Source organism: Salminus brasiliensis, chromosome 14 (genome assembly GCF_030463535.1).
Source record: "Salminus brasiliensis chromosome 14, fSalBra1.hap2, whole genome shotgun sequence".
Classification (NCBI taxonomy): Eukaryota; Metazoa; Chordata; class Actinopteri; order Characiformes; family Bryconidae; genus Salminus; species Salminus brasiliensis.
In genome coordinates this window covers 6434249-6456879 of record NC_132891.1, presented here as the reverse complement: position 1 = coordinate 6456879, position 22631 = coordinate 6434249, and the positions used below count along the sequence as shown (strand labels likewise).

Sequence of the window (22631 nt, the reverse complement as noted above, 5' to 3'; positions counted from 1 at the left end):
CCTGGAGTTTGAATTGTTCAAATGAATCAGAATTGAAAACTTTCAGATTCACATTTAAATACACACACACACACACACACACACACACACACATACATACACACACACACACACACACATTATAACAAACACTGTTGGAATATAAGCTCCAGCATATTCTAATGGATGCAAGAGTGGTTCTGTGTCCAAGCATGTCTATATGTATTTGTAGCGTGTGTGTGTGTGTGTATAAAAGTGTGTGTGTGAGTGAAATCACTTTGGCTCTGCCTCTGACGGAGTGCCTAAGATCGGGGGTCTTGCTCGTCACAGCACTGTCAGAAATAGCCCCTCAGCTGGGAATAGATGCAGCTGTCTCCATATCTCTCACAGAACCAACGACAAGAAATGAGCGAAGGTGCGAAAAGAGGACTGACGCTTCACACATCTACTGAGGCCGCTCGTCAAAGAGCTCAGTCTGAACCTCAGCCTGTCGCTCCGCTAACGTTATACATGCAGGGGGAGCAGGGGCACTCTCTCACACACAAACACTTCCCAGAACTGAAATTATTACTATTGTAATTAAATTATTATTATTGATTTAATATATATGAATTAATAAACTAAAATCTTCATCAAGACAGGCTCTGTCAGGTTCTGTTATTATGAATGAAAGACTGAAAAACATCTACAAAAAAATCATAAAACCAGTTTCTTTCTGTATTTTATTGATTTTAAACAGGTCAAATGAGACAGACAGAAGGACAAAGACACAGACAGACAGTGATAGAGAGAGTGAGAGACAGCTTACCTTGCCATATTTCTGTGCGTAAGACCCAGTGAGAAGCGAGTGGAACACAATAATAGTCTCATCCAGATCCCAAACAAAGACTCTCTGTAAGGCACACACACACACACACACACACTTATAACCTGGATCCACAGCAGCTATATGGACCGATTATCATTATCCAAATGAACACTGAGTACAAATGGGCAACAACCTGGGCAATACTTCAACAAATTTTACCCTGTATGTTTTTTTCTCCCCTATTTGGATCACTAATTATCCAGCCCATGCATATCCTCCTCCTATCACATGCAATGCTCCCAACACTGGGAGGGTGAAGAATGACACACACCTCCTCCGACAGCACCACCGGGCAACCAACACGCTCTGAGAAAAGCGCCGTATACCCAGCTCTGATGCATCGCCCAGCAGACGACAGCAGTGCTGAGGGGAGAACGTGCCATCTACCCATCCTGGAGAGAGCAAGGTCAACTGCGCTCTCTCTGAGCTAGAAGAGTTCTGTACTGAGTAATCATTCCTGTGTTCATTCCAATCAATACACAATCATTTGAGCCAGGTTCTCAGACCCAGATTAGGGCTAAACCTGGACTAAACCTGTCCAGTCTTGACTGACTAATGACATTGTAAATTAGTCACAAACTAGGCCTAATTAATGTCCAGAAAACACCAGCCCTTGGTGTTATAGTTATAGTATAGCTATAGTATCGTTTGATATTGAGCATTCAGATTCAACCCTTGATTTTAGGTTCAATATCAAAATCTTGTTGACGACGACACTACATGAACGTGGATACACTTACTTACATACTCAAAGATGCCTATTTACAAGCACAATCCATTTAGATTTGTGTGGGTGTGTGTATACCTCCAGGTCACTATCAGGCGGTGGTGAGGGGTTATTTTTCCTCCCTCGCCCCCGGCTTTTAGCTCCGCCTGCTCGGCACGTCCTGTCCTCCAGTTCTTTGATGGGTGTGGAAGGACTCTGGCCCGCCTCAAACTCACCTAAATGCAGGTAACACACATCCTTCAGGCACTGCTATATGTTTAGCTGTTTATGATTTAGATTTTAATTGGATATCAAGATAATGAATGAATGTCTGCAGGGAATTGGATGCATACTGTAGCTTCCCAGTAGAGGATCAACTCAGAAGGAAAACATTTTTGGTACTTCCAACTAATCCACCGTACGTAGCTCCCCCTAGCACTAGTGATGCTAGGGAGGGTAAAAACTTAACACGTGTCTCTTACGATTCATGTGAAGCCAGCCACCTCCTGCCGCCGATGCGACATTGCCAGGCAGCCGACACAGGAAAGTTACGGGTCCCCATGCTCCACCACACCAGATTGTTGTGCTGTCCAACATCACTTTAAAAAGTGATGAGGGGAGAGAGTACCATCTACCCACCCAGAGTGATCTCTCTTGAACTAGAGCCGCCAATGACAAAGCGGATTAGCTCAGAATTTGAACTTGTGATCTCTGAGCCAAAGTTGCAGCGCATTAGACCACTGACATCTTCAGAGCCCTGGAACTTTGCCTCTTAAAGCAGAATTGTGCGAGAATTGGCATTTTCTGCTTCTGGTATGATTATGAGTTGATGAGGATCATACATTAAACATAATTTATAATCAGTAGTCTCAATGACACTCTTTTTGTATGGTTCTCTAATTGGCCAGCACTCACCTGGGTGCAGCTCAGGAGCCTGTCCTGTTATTACGGGGGCGGGATCTTGCAATTGATAGCTGGAGGTGGAGCCTGTGTTGTCCAATGTGCTGTTGGATGTCATGTAAGAGCCGTAGGACGAAGCGGAGTAATACTGAGCATACTGATTCTGCCCAAATGTTGTGTATGACGGATACTCCTGTGGTTCAAGAACAATGCATACATAATATTAGTGAATTCTCAATCTACTGCCCAATGCATTAACATCAAACTGAGTTAAAAATGACCCTGTTGTGACATTGCTTGTTCATGCCCTTGGTCTTATTAAGCACAGTCTATGGGTTCACATTGTTTACATTTGGCAGTTTATATATAACCAATAATTTAATAGCATTAAGCAATCGCTGGTCATCACCACTGCTCCCGAATGCATGTTGAGGAATAAATATAGCTCTTGGAACAACATTCCCTCCTCCTCCTCCTCCTCCTCCTGTGTCTACTGTGCTGTCAGTACTAGTCTCCCTTGGAGGTGTTTCACATACACTTGAAAATGTTGGTTAGGACACACCCTCTTTTTCATAATCCAATCAAATCAGAATAAATAAAGTCATGTTACACCCTTATGTCCTGTTTTCCTCAGAAATATGTCACATTAAGAAGTGATCAGCCATAACATTACAACCATCTGCATACTACTGTGCAGGTCCCCCTTGTGTCACTACAACAGCTCAGACCCTCCACAGTTGGGACCCTCTCATTAGTTTACTGGTTGTCCTTTCTCGGGCCGCTTTTGGTAGGTACTGACCACCCTAGAAGACCTGCCTGATGTTTTGGAGGTGTACTGACCCAGTCTTTAGTCATCACAATCTGTCTCTTGTACAACACATCAGTGGGAAGAACTGACTGTTGCTGACTACTAAGTAGAGAATTCCCAGTGGGTTGGGTTGAGTCTTGTTCACCATTATTCGTCAAAATGCTGCTACTGTCCTTTTTGGGCCCCGCTGTGCCTTCTGCATGCGCTACATAGGTACCACCTCTTGCCTGAACCACGCAAAGCATCCGGCTGAATGCATGAAGAGGAAACTCCGGACCCGATTCTCCAGAAGTTCATACATGAAAACAGCTTTACAAACACAAATGTGAGACTGTATTTATTCCGAAAAGCTAGACTTCAGCTCTACTGGTAAAGTGAATGGGTCACCACAGAATCCACAAAATGTTAGCAGTGTGTCTGGCCAAACTGTTCTGGCAGCATTTGAAAGAAGAAGCTCAGTGGAAGGCAACTTTTCCCACAGAGAATACGAGTAAGCGCGAGAGAGAAGAAGAGAAGACTTCGGTTGGATCCTTGGCTGGAGCACAGAGAGAGTATCTGAAGGGAGGATTTTATGAATCCCTCGGTTCTTCTCTATCGGTGAGCGTTCTTCACCCACACACACAGACAGATGGAGTTTTTTAGAGGAGATGCCTCTAAAACTGTCACTAAGTCAGTCTCAGAGCACATGAATGGCGTAGTAAAAATGCTCTCAGCAAAACTGCTTTCCTTTTTTTTCACCAACCTTCCCCCACCATCCATTCATCCATCTGTAGGATGCTCACTCCTTCATTTCAACCACAGTCATAACTCTCTGCGCTCCCCTTTTGTTTACACAGGCAGGTTCTTCTGGGGAAGGTGAATCCAGTTTGGCTCTTTTCTTTGGCAAAATGTCTAATCATAAATGTTTGAGAGAGATTTAGTGTGTTTATTGGATGAATGATGGTGATTACGGTGATGGTTCGGCCTGCTTTAGTGCTAGGCTGTCTGTCAGTGATATCATCGTTCTGCAAATGGGGTTGTTTGTGTTTGCGTATGTGTGTGTGTGCATATGTGTGTGTCTGTACCATGGTAAAGGCCAGGACACACTGACCCAACATTCCTCAACAAACATCAACAAGCATTTGTCTATGTGTAGAAAAAGAACCGATGTAGGATAAATAATGGGTTTGAGGTGTTTGTGGAGTTAGTGTGTGCTGTGGCATTAACAGTACCTGTTGTGTGCTGAAGTTGGCTGGATTGGAGACAGAGTTGTTGGAGGTGTAGAGGCCAGGGGAAGTTGTAAAACCTGAAGCTGGAAAGAGTGAGAGAGGAAGGAGACTGTTACAAAGTGGTTCTCAAAGAGGAACACCTGAAGAAAGGAGCGTTCAGATCAGGTCGACCCTTTTGGTAGATCTCGGTTATCAACATTTCATTACTTTTCAAGGCACTAGCCAACGAATGCCTCCAGGTCAAACATAGGCATAGATACTACTGTCCATCAAATTAAAGCATTTTGATGCCCCATCTACTGGGTGACCATAGGTCACCTATATATAAAACATGAGCCTGGTTACCTGGCATCTGATAGGGTGAGTAGGCCGTCTGTCCAGGCTGAGGGGTGGTGAAACCAGGGCTGTAGCTGAGCCCTGACTGGAGGGTGGACTGGGTCTGGGACAGACCCCCTTCTGTCTTTATCCCTGGTAACATCACCCCCAAATCTGCTGAGAGTACAGATCGGAGGAAGACCTCTAAACACTTTGCAACATCTGACATAAAGACATTTCAGTGGTAGAAGACAGAAAGGCTTTGTTTACACTGCAGGCTCATTTTTTTTTCTTTGCCTACATATAACACAGATCTTCAAAACATGCGTTCTTAGATTTGATACATACACAACATGGCCAAATGTTTGTGGACACCTTTTATTATGAAGGTGTTCAGCTACTTTAAGTTGCATCCATAGCTGACACAGTTGTGCAATGCATACACACAGCTTGTCCAGTCCCTGTAGAGAAGTACTGCCAATAGAATAGGACTTTCTAGAGCAGATAAACATGAACCTATTGCTGGGTATAAGATTGATATAAAGCCCCCCCCCCACTGAGCTGTGGAGCAGTGTAACAGTGTTCTCTGGAATGATGGTTGTGCTTCATCTAATGCAATTCTGGGATGAGTTTGGGAGTTGGGTTTAAGGTGGGCTAATAATCACATAACATCCTGACAATCAAACCCTCACAGCAATGCTCTAAAATCTAGTAGAAAGCCTTCTTCCTTGGACAGTAGAGATACTTACTCCAACAAAAGCAGGAAAACTCATTTAAATTCTCTTTTTGATTTAGAAAGAAACAACAAATAAGCAGGTGTCTTAATACTTTTGTCCATTTAGTGTATGTAATGCTGGTCATGCGACTGTAATGAGAATGGTCAGAAAATGGAAATCTTGAAAACATCGTCCACAGTCCAAATATGGACACAAATGTAAACTGTCAAGGCAGAAAAATCTGATTTCTAATGACTCATAATGTGAACGCATTCAAAAACTTCACATTTAAGAAGTGGTTTATTTGGACACCATAAACATATAAAGGGAAAGATAAACTGCAGAAGAAGAGGTAAGGCGGTACCATAAGTTGAGAGGCCGTAGGGTTGCGTGGTTTGGGAGTAGGGTGTGTACACAGTGGACTGCTGCATACTGCTGAACTGGGATTGGCCGTTGTAAGGGGACATGGGCGGAGCCACAGGCGTGGACAGGATGTGGGGGTAAGGCCTGTCAGTGAAACAGATGATGACGTTAAGACATTCATTCAGGAGGGTTTGTCTGAAGTGTGTTGGGATGTGTGTAAAGAAGAGAACATGTAAAACCCATGTGATTGCGAATGGACGTTTGTGTGTGTGTGTGTGTGAGTGTGTGAGTGTGTGTGTGTAAGTGTCCTTGTCTTACTTTGATGGGTAGAGGGGTGGTGAATACTGGTGCGCAGGCCGAGGACTGAATCCGCTGCTGGTTATAACTGCACATAAAAATAACATTACGAGTGGTATCAGTTTAGGTTGATAAATCATTTATGACACACACACACACACACACTCATACACACACACACACACACACACACACACACACACAGGCTACACTGAGAAACTCCTGCAAAATGAAACATGTGTCATTTATCATCTCCTTCACTCTGATATATTCTTTACTAGCTCCTCAAACTGTAAAAGAAAATGTGCATCTTAGACGTCTTGCGCTTTGAGAGCATCTGCCAAAAGTTGTAAACCCAAACACACACACACACACACACACACACACACACACACACACACACACACACACACACACACACACACATGTACACAATTCTGAGTGACAGTTTACAGAGATTTTCTGCTGTGCAGCAGCTGGACCTCATTCAGTAGAGAAGAAGAAAAAAATAACAGGAACTTCCCTCTGCAGTCAAACACCCATCCACATCAAAGACACGCTGTCCTCTCCTCTCCTGTCGTCACTCCTCTCCTTTCTCCTCCTCTCTTCTCCTCTCCCCTCTTCTCCCCCTCTCTTGTCCTGTCTCCTCTCCCTTTTCTCTTCATGTCTTCTCCTCTCCTGTCTTCTTTCCTCTCCTCTTTTATCTTCTTTCCTCTCCCCTCTAATCTTATTTTCTTTCCTCCGCTCTCCTTTTCTCCTCACCTCTCCCCTTTTCTCTTCTGCTCTTCTCCTCCTCTAGCTCCACTCAACTCCTTTCTTATCTAATGATCTTTCCCTCCTCTCTTCTGTCTCTTCTCCTCTCCTCTTTTCTCATGTCTTTTACTCTCCCCTGATTTCTTCTCGTCCTCTCCTGTCTCCTGTCTACTTTCCTCTCCACTCGTTTCTTGTGTTCTTTAATCCTCTCCTCTCTTCTTCTCCTTTCTACATATCTCCTATATGCTTTTTTCTTCTCCTCTCTTGTCTTAAGTTCTTTCCTCCTCTCTTCTTCTGTCCTTTCCTCTCCTCTTTCTCTCTTCTCCTCTCCTATCTCTTCTCCTCTTTTCTTATGAGAAGTTCTCTCCCATCTTCCCTTTTTTTCATCTCGTCTCCTTTCCTTTGCTCTCCTTTCTTATGTTCCATCATCCCCTCTTCTATTCCTCTCATCTCCTTTCACTGTCCCTCTCCTTTCTCCTTTCCTCCAACACTGTAAAAGTTGAAGTTGATCATTGAGGAACCTTTGGAGCTTCATCAGTTTGACACTGTGGATGAGGTTTGAGGAACCTTCAGGTTTTAGAAGAAAAGAGTTCATTGAAGGTTCCTCAAAGCTTAAGCAAAAACATAAGAGGTTCCTGCATAGTTTGAAACTGAAGAACCTCCAAAGGTTCCTCAAGAATCTTTTACCTCCTACAGTGTTCTTTCTCCCTCTCTCCTTACCTTTCCTATTTTCTTGTCTTTGACTCTTTTTCCCTTCCTCTTCATGCTTCTTCTGTCTCCGCTGTTCTCCTTGTGACATCTCCTCTCCTCTCCCCTTTTCTCCATTTTTTTTAAATAAAATGTTTGTCTCATAATCTACTCTTCTCCTCACTCCCCTCTCCTCTCGCTTTCTCCTTTCCCCTTTCTCCTCTCCTCTGTTTGCTTCTCCAGTTCATCCATTTAGTGAAGACATTTCAAAGCTGCTTTATCAATAAGGCTAATATTGTATCTCTCTACTCACGGAGAGACAACGCATTCAAAGACTCTTCTAATAAACTCACATATGAAACCATGAAACCATCTCTCTCTCTCTCTCTCTCTCTCTCTCTCTCTCTCTCACCCACACACACTATTCTTCCTCTCTCGTTCTATTGAGACATCAGGCCCTTCTGTCAGCTGGAGTATGGGCCTCAGCTCTCTCTGCAGGGGGCTGAATGGTTGGAGAATTTCTGAATCTGTTTGTGTGTGCTCGTGTATTTGAATGTGTGTGCATGTAAGTGTGTGTGTGTGTGTGTGTGTGTAATGAGGCTAAATAAAGAGCCAGTGCTGTCCTGATGACGTTAACCCAAGGACAGTACAAAGATTGAGGGCTCAGAGCTTTCAGCGAGTTCTCCAGCAGGGTTACACAAGGCATTTTGTGTGTGTGTGTGTGTGTGTGTATGTGATATCTTACCTGACCCTGTGTAAGTGTCCAGTCCCGTATCTCCTGCTGTGCTGACGGCTTCACTGCTGTTTAGAGGCTCTGTCTTTACTGAGACGTAAAGAGAGAGAGAGAGAGAGAGAGACAGAGAAAGAGAGAGAGATTATGACTTATTTAAGCTTCATGTAGGAAAGATATGTTAAAAGTAGAGCAAGACAGGAAACCAGTGAGAAAGTGTGTGTTTGAGAAAGAGAGCGAGTGAGAGAGAGGGAGGGACAGAGAAGAAAAAAGTAAAAACTGGGAGAGAGAGAGAGAGAGCGTACAAAAGTGAGAGAGAAAAAGAGTGAGAGCGTGAGGAAATGTGTGAGGGAGAGTGTGAGAGAGTGAGAGTGAGGGAGAGTGTGAGAGTGTGAGAGTGTGAGAATGAGGGAGAGTGTGAGAGTGTGAAAGTGAAGGATAGTGTGACAGTGAAAAATCTGCAAATAAAAAAAGAAAGGTAAAGAACAGAAAAGACAGAAAAAATGAGAGAGGGAGAGAGAGAGAGAGAAAGAGGAAAAGAGGGAAAGAGAGAAAGAGAGAAAGAGAGAGAGGGGGAGATGAAAAGAGAGAGAGAGTGATGAAAGAGAGAGAGTTTTTCATTGAGTGAGGAAAAGAGAGAATGTGAAAGAAAAAAAAACTAGGAAAGAGAAAATGTGTGTGTGTGTGTGTGTGTGTGTGAGAGAGAGAGAGAGTGACAGTGAGAGTGATGGAGAGAGTGAGGGAGGGTTGACTTGTGTGGAAGAGAAGGAGAGAAAGAAAAAAGTAAAGGGAAAGGTAGTGTAGGGCGCGTCCTCAGTAGGACTGTCCTATGAAAACTCCCTCTTAGTAGCCTATAGAGGACTTGGACACGCCCTCTTTAGTCAGACTGAGCGGCAAAACCTTCTGCAACACGGCTGCAGTGTTTATTATGAAAACGGCCAAACTGGGAATAAAACAAGCGTCTATCCACTTGGGTTAAAAGCAGCTGCACTCAACAGAGATCCAACCAAATGACTAAAGAAGGCTCATTTAGTAGACTGGTTCATCCAGGTTTGCTTGCTTTCCGTTTTAATGGAACTTTGCATGTTGCTACATTTGTAACTACAGCGGATCTGGTTTTTGCCTGGATTCCAGTTGTTTCTGTAAATTGCAGCAAATCCACCAGTTTCTCTTTAGCTTTCAGCAGTCTGTAAAAGGAGAGTTCTGGTGTGGTGCAAGATTTGTGTGCTTTTTCATTTCTTCACAAAAATGAATTAATGTAAAAATAATGATAAAAACTTTTTTAAACAAACCCTGCCCTGGAGGCTGACAGGTTTTCCACAATGCATGTGCACAGAGAACTATGGGTGGCCAAGGGCAGGGAAGGATACATCAGTTGCGGCCTCCAAATCACTCTGAACGTAGGCTGCATTTCTGGGCTGTTTGCGATGGGCCCCTCACTTTGGAACAGCCTTCTACAGCATAGCAGCCGGGAAATGCAGGCTAGGTTTTGGAACACAGCTATTGAGTTGTGTGAGAGAGGAAGAGAGAATAAGAAAAAAAGAGAAAAAGCAAGAGAGTGAGGGGAAGTGAGAGAGTGAGAGGGACAGAGGGAGAGAGAGGGAGGCCTTCCATAGGGGATCCATTATTTGAAGGCAGAATAACTGGAAGCATGAATTCAAACATCAAACTGCATCAAACAAACAACTCATCCACTTTACAGCTTTACAGTCAACAGTGTTCCTACACCCTCCTCCTCTGTTCCACAGCACAGCACACCCTAAAACACACACACACACACACACACTCTAAGACGGGGGGACTCAACTCCACATTCAGCTCCACTTCTGGAGGACTGATGTCCAGCACAGTTTGGTCACACCCCGGCTCGATTCAGTCACACCCGTAGTTAAACCATGTGTGTTCGTCCAGGGAAATCACCAAACTGTGCTGGACCAGAGCTGGACACCCCTGTTCTGTGATCATGTATGTTCACCCCACACACACATGCAGTATACCATAGTCCTTCGTACTTGAGGCAGTGGGCGGAGTGCTGCAGCCCAGCAGCCAATCAGCCGTGTTTAGGATTGTCATGTTCTCTCCTGAGGGAGGGGGGCGGAGTCAGTACATCATGGAGAACAATAGCTACAGATGGCAATTTCAGGTCCAGAGCTGCCCAGGCAGGTGGAACAAAATCCTGGGGTGGATTATTACTTTCTGGACCTGAAATTTCTATCTCTAACAATAACTGTAAACACAAACCCAGACAACATGCTCATGTGGGGCTCAAATGGGTGGAACGTGGGCTAGGTGGGTTTCAGGTGGGCATGAGCTCTGGGTGGATTTCTACAGGTGTTGTTACCGGGACCCAGTTGGGCTTCCTAAATGGTCCTCATCATTACAGCCCACCCTAATCTCACATGGGTCCCATCTAGGCCCATGTATACAACCCAGATGGGGCTCATGTTTAACCTTTCCTGGTCCCATCACGGAACCTGGTGGGACCCTGGTAGGCTTTTTGGTTCCCAGTTAGGCTACGCATACCAGTCCCACATGGGCATGTTATCTGGGAAGGATCCAACATATGTGCAGGACAGATTTGCTGTAACGGTTTGAGTGTAAACTTTACAGCTTTGGGTGTAAAATAACCTCCTCTAGTTGCTGCATTTGAAGGCTTCTTACATATGCATTTCATAATGAGCAAACTAATGGTGATGGTTCAAACACAGGTTTGGGAGCTGATCCTCTCTGTGAACTCCATATACTGTATGTATTTGTTCAGGTCCACCAGCAGCGTACCTGATTTAAGTTAATCAAGGACTGAATAGATAAGGACTTACACTATATGGACATACATAATGGGACACCTGAACATTCACTGTTTCTTCTGAAATCCAGGTAATCCTGCTTTTGTTGGAGTAACTGTCTCTACTGTCCAGGGAAGAAGGTTTTCCTCTAGATTATGGATTCAGACTGCTTTCAGTGACAAGCGCGTTAGCGAGGTCAGGATGTTGGATGATCACCACCCCACCTCATCCCCAACTTCCCAACTCATCCCAAAAGTATTGGATGGAGCAACAACCACATTTCACACATTTCCACTGCACCACAGCTCAATGCTGGGGGGCTTTATACTCCTCTAACCCTCTAGCCCCATTAAGCATGGTGCCAATGGGGTCCTATTGTATTGGCAGTACTTTTCTACAGGGACTAGACAAGCTGTGTATGCGTGCATTTGCACATCTGTGTCAGCAATGTAGCTAAATGCATTCATTAGAAGAGGTGACAAGCTGCTTGTTTACCCCTGATTTTAGAAAAAAACAATAAATGAGCAGGTGTCCCAATACTTTTGTCTATTTAATGTATATGGACACACCCATGTATCACATTTACAATGTTTCCATGGCAACACTGAGGCATAGTGATGGAAAAGGCTATAGGTATTGTGTGTCTTGTGCAAGTGTGTGTGTATGTCGCTGTATGACTGCATGTATGCAAGACGCTGAGAAAGTACACTTAAGTAAGATGAATGAGCTTTCAAAGACAGTGGTGTTCTTGCCTGTGTGTGTATGTGTGTGTGTGTGGAGGGTTTGTGTGTGGGTGGTTGTGTGAGTGTGTGTGGTGTATTTGTGTATATGTGTGTACTTCAAACTAGACTGTGAGCTGATGAGGTAGACTGAGGAGAATGTTGAATATGTCACAGTATTGGCAGTATGTATGTATGTGTGTGTGTGTGTGTGTGTGTGTGTGTGTCTGTTAAAATCATTAGTTGGACTCTAATCTGAATGATTTACAGAGATCTGCTCTCTTTTCCTCTCTGTGTTCCTCTATTGTTTCATTCAGGCCTGCATGTCAAAACCAGATGAGATCAGCACTGCCCACTCACACACATACACGCACATACACACACATACACACACTTTTAGACATATCATCAGTGAGCTGCTCTGAGTGTGATGAAGTGAGCGTGTGTTTAATTAACATTTTCCTCCAGCGGCACAGAAAAAGAGAGAGAGAGAGAGAGAGAGAGAGATAGAGAGAGAGAGAGAGAGAGAAAGATAGAGAGTGCCAGAGAAGCTGAGACAGAGTAAGAGAAAAAGTGAAAGAGAGATCTACAGACGGAGCGAGAGAGAGAGAGAGAGAGATCTACAGACAGTGCAAGAGAGAGATCTACAGGCAGAGCGAGAGAGAGATTTACAGGCAGAGCGAGAGAGAGATTTACAGACAGAGCGAGATAGAGAGAGATCTACAGACAGTGCAAGAGAGAGATCTACAGCCAGAGAGAGAGAGAGAGAGAGAGATCTATAGACAGAGCGAGAGAGAGAGAGATCTACAGACAGTGCAAGAGAGAGAGATATACAGCCAGAGAGAGAGAGAGAGAGATCTATAGACAGAGCGAGAGAGAGAGAGAGATCTACAGCCAGAGAGAGAGAGAGAGATCTATAGACAGAGTGAGAGAGAGAGAGATCTACAGACAGTGCAAGAGAGAGATCTACAGGCAGAGCGAGAGAGAGATTTACAGGCAGAGCGAGAGAGAGATTTACAGGCAGAGCGAGAGAGAGATCTACAGACAGATTGGGAGAGACAGTGAGAGAGAGATCTACACACAGTGAGAGTGAGATAGGTCAGCAGCCAGAAAGAGAAATAGAGGAAGTTTGCCAGAGAGACAAAGACACACAGAGAGAGAGAGAGAGAGAGAGAGAGAAAGAGAGAGAGAGAGAGAGATATCAACACTTAATGAACCTTGAAATACGGGAAAGATTTCAGTGTGCTGGACTCTCACACAAAAACACTCTTATGCACCACATATGATGCACCAGTTCATTATACTAGATCTGAATCTGCACACATACTGGGTTCATTAAATCAACAGCACACATACACTATATGTCCAAATGTTTGTGGACACCCCTTCTACTGAATGCATTCAGCTACTTTAAGTTGCACCCATTGTTGACACTGATTGCATTGAGCTGTGGAGCAGTGGAACTGTGTTCTCTGGAATGATGTAGATCCATCCAATACGTTTGGGCGGGGGATGAGCTGGGGATGAGGTGAGGTGGTGATCGTCTAACATCCTGACCTCACTAACGCTCCTGTTGCTCAGTTCGACCCCCCAAACCTGAATATTTAAACCCGAGTTGGTTCTCATGCCTTCATTACTACTCTGATGTGTAAAGCAGTAAAGCGCCGGTATATCATGAAGACTGGACATCAGTAAACCTCATCAGTTCAACATGGACTCGTTTCTGTCAGCCTGTCTCTCACCTCCTGTTCCATTGGTGGTGATGTTGTTAGCGAGGAGGTTCTTGTCCAGTTTGGAGCTGCTGTCGTTGCTGCTGGTGACTGTGTGCTGAGGGCTGGTTAGGTCCTGCATCTCCAAAGACCTGCAGACATATAAGAGACTGCTGTTAAAACATAGACTACAACATACACAACAGATACCATCTCAAAAAAGTGTTCTTCATGGGGTTGTTTAGTAAAGGCAATGGTTCTATATAGAACCATGAAAACTCAATAAATCATTTGGATGCTTTAGTGGTTCTACACCTGTATAACGCTTTTCAGATATTACGAGCACCCCTGCCCGCTTCAACACGGGTGAGTCTCCTCGCATCCCTGCCCATGTTTCTGTGCTTTAACTTCTTCTTTCTGACACTAAACAGGGTTTCAGAACTAGCCACCATTAGAAGTGCATTCATAAGTGCAGTTACCTTAGTAAGTAAACACGTGTGTAAGTTGGGACGCAGCCACAGTGTCATTAAATTTTACAGCTTTTTTAATACTGATATCAAGACAAGGTGATTTAATAAACCAGGTTTAAAGATCCAGCAGCTTGGTCTTAAGGTTTTTAATGTTTTGTTCCTGCTACTTATTGCGTAGATCACGCAGGACTTGTGCAGTCTTATGAATCTACCTGTCATATGTGCGTCATGCGTCACCTTTCTCCCCTTTTTGGATTGAGAGCAGATATGTCAGTATGAACACAAAGCAAACCAGGAATTAACATGTAACAGTGTATCATTTTCTTGCTTGGTCCGGAACAAGGGAACGGAACTACAAGTAAAGCTGAGCAAAAAATCAGACACTCACTTTCATCTTCATCAAATTTGTTGGTCATGTTACCCTATCATGGTGTTAAATTCTATGTCTTTGTAGTTTCTGATCTGACCCAGTCTGGCACTCTTAACATTCTTAACACTCTCAAAACGACAGGTGCTACAAAAGGTTTGTTGAGCAGCACCACAGAAGAATTACTATTGGTTTTTACAGAAGCCAGGTAATGCTAGGGAGACGTGTTTTGGGGCACCTTCAGTTGGGTTTAGTGGTGTAGTGTATGATCCTAGTTGTTTAGTGTGTGATGGACATTTTGGACCTAACCCACATGTCTCCTCTTATCTCATGTAATGCTCCCAACACTGGCAAGGATATGGCCTGACACCCGCCTCCTCTGACACATGCGCAACCAGCCACCACCTCTTTTTAAACTGCCATCGGGTCACCAATGCGCTCGGAGGAAAGGGCCGGGAACCAGTCAGCTAGCACATGCAAGCACATAATGCAAGAGAGAGAGAGTGAGAGCCCTCTACCCACCCGGAAAGAGCATGGCCAATTGTGCTCTCCTGGGCTCTGGCTGCTGATTGCAGGAAACAGTGTTCTTCTTAAGCCTGATTTCAACTCCTTCATTACTGTCTAATGAAAATCTGTCTAAGCTGAGAGTTGTGAGTTACAGCATTGTCCTAGTGAGCTTGAGCGGTTGCTATAAACGAAGACATAGTGGCCAGAGCATGGACGGGTCAGTTAATAGAGGATCTGGACAGTTTAAATGCTGCAGTGATGAAGGGATGAGAGAGGAGAGAAAGGAGTGAGAAGTCTCCATCGTTCCAGAGTAATGATGACCACTGCTTGTCCTTTCCGAGGATTTTCCCACTCTTCTCATCATACCAGGAAATGAAACAACTCTTCCTCTCTCTCTCTCTCTCTTTCACACTCTCTCTATCTGTCTATATCTCTCTCTCTCACTCACTCGCTCTCTCTCTCACACACACTCTCTGCTTCTTTAATCATGCTATATCATTCAGGGTGACACAGCTGCTTTTTTCCTGCTTATGGCAGAAACATCTGTATGAAAATTCAATAAGTCACACAAAGATTGAGCCAGCTAGTGTACACACACACACACACACACACTCTCTCTCTCTCTCTCTCTCTCTCTCTCTCACACACACACACACACACATTCAAATCCAGGAACAAAAAGGCTTAGAATAAACATTCTTACAGTACACCCACTCACATGTGCAATGACTTCAACATCTCTCTCTCTCTTTGTGTGTGTGTGTGTGTGTATGTGTGTGTATAAGTGTGTATTTGCGTGTTACCTGTTGTCTGAGGGGTCCGGAGCTTGCGTATCAGAGAGAGTTTTCTTCACCTGCAGATGAAGAGAAGAAACATCAGCTGAATATTAAAATTTCAGGATAGTGATAATTTCTCTCTCTCTCTCTCTCTCTCTCTCTCTCTCTCTCATTTACTTGTTTTTCTCTCTCTCTCTCTCTCTCTCTCTCTCTCTCTCTCTCTCTCTCTCTCTCATTTACTTGTTTCTCTCTCTCTCTCTCTCTCATTTACTTGTTTTTTTTCTCTCTCTCTCTCTCATTTACTTGTTTTTTTCTCTCTCTCTCTCTCTCTCTCTCTCTCTCTCGCTCTTATTTACTTATCTCTCTCTCTCTTTCTCTGTCTCTTTTATTTCTCTCTATTGGGGTGTGTCACAATTGCGTACTAATTACTACTTAGTTATTAAGTATGTAGTACAGATAAAAGTTCAAATCAAATGTCACTCAAATATGCACGATGCATACTCAGAACCAGACGATTTTTGAGTGTGGATATGATAGACACTATTATCCCACAATGCAATGTGAAATAGAAAAGGAGGAGCTACTTGGAACACTTGGTACCTGGAACATTTTTTTTTTTTACAAAACAATGGCGGATAATGATGCATGTATGTTGGCATAGCAACGCTTAATCACTTCCTGTTAGTATGTTTAATATTTTGTGTACTAACCTGCAAACCCCACACTATTAAGATGACTATATAGTCTATATCATATAGTGTTAGTGTTTGGTACACAATTGGGACACAGCCTCACTTATTTAATTACTGATCATTTACTTTCTTTCTCTCTCCCTGCGAGGACTAGTATTTGTAGATCCTTGGCTATCCCTATAGTTGGGGAGTGTAATTGACATTTTTATACCACTGCTGTAAATACAACTCACACTTAGCCCCCCCCCCCCCCCCCCCCCTCATGGACAGCTGTACACGTGCATTTGTTGACAAGAAGCATGTGGGCTGAGGTGGTAGAGTGCTATTGCAGGATTTTACACTAATTTGACTCGGGTTACGCGGCTCCATACTGTTCCAAAGAGAGGTCTTGTGCAGCTCCATCACGCTTCCGCAGTGCAGTAGCAGCGTTCCAGCCCGAAGTGGGAATGACAGAGACGCCGTTCTCCCACCAGCCTTTCTTTCTTTCACTTGTTATTATCACTCTTTCTCTTCCATTTACTCTCATCTCTCTCATTTTCTCCTACTTTTAAAACTCTACGAACTTTTCATTCTTTCTCTCTATCTCTCTCTCTTCCCCCCCACACACACTCCACAGTCAGCAGGTTCTTGTTTAAATTCCTCTTACTGACTTTTTGAAGGAACTAATTATACCAGACAAACTGCCAGATGAGTTTTCATGGGATGGCGACGGCCTTTAATAAAACACTGCCTGATAAAAAATAAATGGGTATGGCTGTTCAGAGACAACCAGAGCTGTGGAGAGTAACATTAACCCATACTCCAGTTCACGGTTTGTGTTCTGTACAATAAACATATGTTCTAAAAAATTGAAAAACTATCCAAAAGAGCAAGTTAATGTACAGCAGTGGAACATCTTAGTACCTCCAACTTCTATCAGTAGAGGAACTGATGAGTGTGGACTTTTTATTGCATATAAAATTCAATGACATTAGAAGGGAGGGGCCAATCAGAAAGCAATACAGATGGTGGCACCAATGAAATTAAGCACAAAAATGAACTAGTTGTTAACAAGTAAAATGTAACTAATTTAAAATGCAACTGAGTAGAAGACTAAAAATCCACAAATCCAATGATACAATCCACGGTGGAAACTGTGTGAAACAGAATAAATGGAACTAGCTGCAATCTAGTCTCTGTAGTCCTCATATCCATTCTATAATAAAAACACCTGATCTTTTATTAACCCTCTAAAACTACAGGGGCCCAATTGCTCACCCTTATTACTACACTCTTAAAATAAAGGTGCTACAACGGGTTCTTTGAGTGAGAGGTCTTCAAAACTGGACCTTGCATCCTCGCTAATTCTCACTAGGTTTGACACTATGTGGCCAAATCAATTACATTATTTGTTCTCTTCACTTCCAGCAAGAGCATAATCCAGAACTGGAAACTGGATTCAAGGTCCTGATTTAAAGACCTGGGTCATAATAGAACCATTTTTTAAAAGAGCTGTATATGTCAAGAACCATTCAAAGGTGTATAGAAGTGCATGTAGAGGTTCTTTACCAATTAAAAAGGTTCTTCACACTAACATCTCTTTTAAGAATGGTTCTTTATGGAAGCCAAAATGGTTCTTTTATGGCATCACTCAATGAACTCTTTGTAGCACTTTATTTTTAGGAGTGTACACGATTAAAATGACCACAACGTATTGAGACACCTGTTAATCATTGAGTTCAGGTGTTTAATTTAGTCTCATTGCCGCAGGTGTATAAAATTAAGCACCAAGCCATGCAGTCTGCCTTTCTACACATTACTGAAAGAATGGGTGATTCTACAGAGTTCACTGGACTCCAGCGTGGTTCTGTAATAGGAGTCAAAAACAAGTCAGCTGATGAAATTTCTTCCCTTATAGACCTTCCACCATCAACTGTGAGTGGTTTTACTGAAACGTGGAAGAGTTTAGGAACCACAGAAACTCAGACAGGAAGTGTCAGACAACGGAAAGTTACAGAGTGGGGTCAGGGCCGAGTGCTGAGCTCAGAGCATGGTGCAGAAAAGTGTCCAGCGCTCTGCTGACTCGATAACTGCAGAGCTCCAAACACTGCTGTTAGAGCTGCAAAGGGGGACCAGCTCCATATTAATGCCTATAGATTTATAAGGGGATGTTCTAAAAGCTCCTGTAGGTGTAACGTGTACATGTCCCAAAACTTTTGTCCTAAAAGTGTATATTTGATCTGCTTTTCATTCAGATCTCTCTCTCTCTGTCCCACCTCCTCTCTTTCGATTGCATTCATTTGTTAAAGTGTCAGGCTAATTTGCACAGTCTCTCATCTCTTCTGAGCACACATACCACATTGCCATATTGTGTTATTTTTCCTCATTCACCCCTTAAATTACAGAATGGCAGAGCTTTACAGTGAAATAACCTCAAGTACACAAAGGGGGTTTGGATCAAAGCATGACACAATTCAGAATGTCTATAAACGTCTCATAATCAATTTCAACCATTTAGCCCTTCCAAACTACACAGCTTGGAGACATCTGGGGCCTTAACTGAAAACACACACACACACACACACATACACTCACACACACATAGCCACACACACATGCATACACATATGTACGTACTACGTGAGCGCACATGTGTGTCAGATGTAGTGTGTGGTTTGGGAGGGGTCCAGCAGCATGTTTAGAGTGCTGAGTGGTCACTGCACAATGTCACACACACAGACATGCATACACACACCCCATGTTTCTCACTGCAGCTCTTATATTACTTTAGTGTGGTCCACAAATGTCTTACTGTGAAAGGAATGTGTGTGTGTGTGTGTGTGTGAAATTTTGCCTTAAAATTATTGCTGTCAAAAAAAACTGGTATCTCAAAATGGCAAATTTACAGGAGAAGGAAAAACCTTCTTAACTTTTAATGGAAGTCAGTGGGAAAAGATTTTATTCCAAGTCATTTCTGAGAACTTTTATTGGTTCATTAATCATATAATTTTGACACAATATGATGAACAGCAGCCAGATTCAGATTATATAAAAAAGTGAAAAAACGCAAAAGATATGGAGATATGAGGCTTTTGCATAACAGCGGTGATATACAGGCCTATCTGCTAATCTGAAACCGGTGAAGTAAAAGGCTGTTAGGAAATGTTAGATGTGTCTTGAACAGTGGTCTCCAACCGTGCTCCTGGAGAGCTACCTTCTCTCAGACTTTGGATCCAAGCTTGGATCTACACCTTTAAAAACATAAAGGTTCTACGAAGGGTTCTTTAAGTGATGCCGTAGACAAACCACTTTTGGTTTCATAAAGAACCATTTTGTGTTCAGAACGTCTTAAAGGCTGGGTGTAAAGCTCCATTACCAGTTGAAAGGATCTATTACAAGAGGTTCTTTATGGAACCAAAAGGGATTCTTCGATGCATCACTCAAAGAACCTAGTCTAATCCACCTAATAACCTGCCTTCAGAAGTCCCTGATAGGCTAAACAAGGGGTGTGTTAGATCTGAGTTGGAGCTGAAACCTGCTGGTAGGTCATTGGTTGGTCATTGGTCTAGAAAGATGAACAGAGCTGTAGATGATTCTGAAATGATTGAGAAAGCCATAGAACACCAAGAATTAAGTTCTAATAAAAATGAAATCACACACATCTCATCTCAAGGCAGACAAGGTGACAAAAACTATTCTAAACAGATCATTTAATTATTTTATTTATCATTCAACAGCCCTGTTGCTCTTCCCAAAGTCTGTACTTTACAGTTTTTTACTCTTCTACTTCTGCGACTTACACTTCATACGCAGTATAATGGAGTGTTCAGTAGTACCACCAAGCACCATAACCTACTTGTAGATACATTGTAACTGAGGAGCTTCAGTTAAAAACAGCAAATGTTAAAGCCCAGCACACTTCTAAAAATAAAGGTGCTACTGATGGTTATTTGAGTGATGCCACAGAAGAATCAGTTTGGTTCTATTAAGAACCATGTTTGTAAGACAGATGTGTGAGTGTGGAGAACACAGTTGAATGGAAACATGCAAGCAGGTGAAGCCGAAAGTCGAGCCTGGAGAGGGTTTCAGAGTGTGTGTAGGTGGAAACAGAGGATCCTGCCCAATAAAAGCTCTGCCAATTACACTGTCTGGGTCTCAAGGGCACTGACAGTAGAACACAGCTACACAGTAACAACTTCAGAAAATCCTTCATCTTACTTAAAGGGCTCACAACCCTTCATTTTCCTTAGATTTTGTAGTCTCCCTTGAAGTCCACCTTCACTGGACGAAATGGCACTTTTACACAATTAAATCTTGACGAGCGGTTGCAAAAGTCTAATAAGTGTCAACTAAATTAATTTCAGTAAAGTTTAGTAGAAAACTGTCAGAATTGTCAATGTATTAATTGGCAACCACTTACCATATTTATGTATTTAGAGTGTGTATTTAGAGTGTGGCTTGGTTTATTGTTGGTTATTGTTTGTGGGGGTGAATGTACCAAAAGTCATAATTCTTACTTCAGTCATAATTCAGTCATATCAGCATGACTGGTTCAACCCTTTTCTCGATTCCCTTCTCGATTCCCTCGTTGCACATGAATAAAATATGTTTTCTTGCTTTGATCATGTGACACTTCTATTATTTTATTCCACCTGAATTTTATAAATGTAAAGCACCATTTCTTCACTGTACAACTGAAACAACTGTTATTCAGCCCTGCCATGCAAATTATTTTGTCTGGATTATATACACATTGAAATAACTGTAATAATAATAATAATAATAACAACAACAATAATGTAATGGGCTCTCCTTGCTAAATGAACACAATGGGTGATACTGAGGTCAGCAAAAACAATTGAGGTTATATCCATATATTGTACAATTAGTCAATAAAGTAACTGTTGTAACAGGCCCACTGCTTTTTCACTTTTATCATCTCGACTTTCTAATTTCAATCACTGTTTTATTATTTCCCCCCTTTTCTCTTATCTCTTTTAAATATACAGTACTGTGCAGAGGTTGTAGGCACCTACGCTATTATTCTCCAGATCCCTTTAGAACAGATGCAGATACACATAAATCCAGTAAAAAGGAGCAAGAGCTTTTCATTCTGAAGAAAGTAGTGAGATCTTGTCGGTGAGCTAGTCTGAAGAACAGAGCTCGGTTCCTCCAGGTTTCTCCTGGACGCCCCCCAGGCCAGCCAGCACAGCGTGGAGGATGAGTTCAACTCCATCAGCAGCAGCAGCAGCTCACCTGATTTACCATCATTAAGCCCTGATTTACCACCAAACCAGGTGTTGATCTGAGGAGAACTCTAAATAATACTAGACTCCATGAGGAGAACTTTGGAGATGTTCTAATGAACACAGTGATGGAGAACCTCCACCACTTTCTGTAGGAATGTTATTAGTATTTATTCTAGGGATGTCCCGATGTGATCCAGTGACACAGGATCAGGGGCTGATCCAGGCATTTTTAATGGATCGGGTCTCAGCTTTTAAGATTCTGATCCACTTCCGATCCTTAGGTTTGCTGTAGAAGGCTGCAATCTGTCCTCTTGGCTCCATTAATAGAGATAATTCTTAGCTGCTGCAGGTGAACTTCTCATTCTGTGGAAAGCTACTCCAGACAGAGTTACATCTGGGAGCTTATTACGGTGAGGGAAACTAAACAGAGCTTGACTCTGCATTCCACCGATCTTTACTCCTTAATTTTCTCCTGGTTAGAAACCAGACTAGGGTGAAAATGCTCTGTTCTACCAGCAAAAGAACCACGCTCCTTTACTTGGTTCTGAACCAGCTCTGAACAGCGCATTCAGAACCGTGGAGGAGGCTAGTGCTAATGCTAAGGCACACACAAATGATCCGACTGCAGAGTTCTAAAAGAACTGCGAGCTGAATGGTCAGGTGGGTCAGTCAGACTGGACTTTAATTATATATTAATAAATATTAAACTCTATAGAGTTTAAAACAGTCGTTTAAAACGTTGCTCCAAAGAAAGTGAATCCGATTAAAATGACAGAAACTGGTCCTAGAAATAGTGATTTTACTGCTGTTCACTAGCGTGAATAAGTGAAGCTTAACTAAATTGTGGGGCTGAAATGCAAAGATCGGATCAGAATCGGCAGATAGTCAGCAGTAAGAGACTCGGATCGGATCATGGATAACAAACTCTTGATCGGGCCATCCCTAATTTATTCTAATATTAGTGTTTTACTGAGGAAATAAACACTTACTGCCCAGATAAGCAGCTGTTTTATTCTAATTAGCTGTGGACTGGTCTGGTCTGTTTAG

The 22631-nt window shown here is 42.8% G+C and overlaps 1 protein-coding gene across 8 annotated transcripts in view; it reads right to left on the bottom strand.

Annotated features, from left to right (window-relative positions):
- The window catches only part of eya4 (EYA transcriptional coactivator and phosphatase 4), a 49800-nt gene that overhangs the window by 9568 nt on the left and 17601 nt on the right, over positions 1–22631 (bottom strand). For 2 of the 8 annotated variants that reach the window (XM_072696275.1, XM_072696274.1), the window contains exons 3-13: positions 15692–15741; positions 13578–13696; positions 10328–10411; positions 8346–8423; positions 6182–6248; positions 5865–6007; positions 4815–4961; positions 4473–4552; positions 2469–2646; positions 1653–1789; positions 788–871 (exon numbers count right to left, since the gene is read on the bottom strand). In XM_072696275.1, the coding sequence (XP_072552376.1) occupies positions 788–871; positions 1653–1789; positions 2469–2646; positions 4473–4552; positions 4815–4961; positions 5865–6007; positions 6182–6248; positions 8346–8423; positions 10328–10411; positions 13578–13696; positions 15692–15741 (1167 nt within the window). The remainder of the gene's footprint in view (positions 1–787; positions 872–1652; positions 1790–2468; positions 2647–4472; positions 4553–4814; positions 4962–5864; positions 6008–6181; positions 6249–8345; positions 8424–10327; positions 10412–13577; positions 13697–15691; positions 15742–22631) is intronic. The other 6 variants (XM_072696277.1, XM_072696276.1, XM_072696278.1 and 3 more) reach the window with 5 other exon arrangements.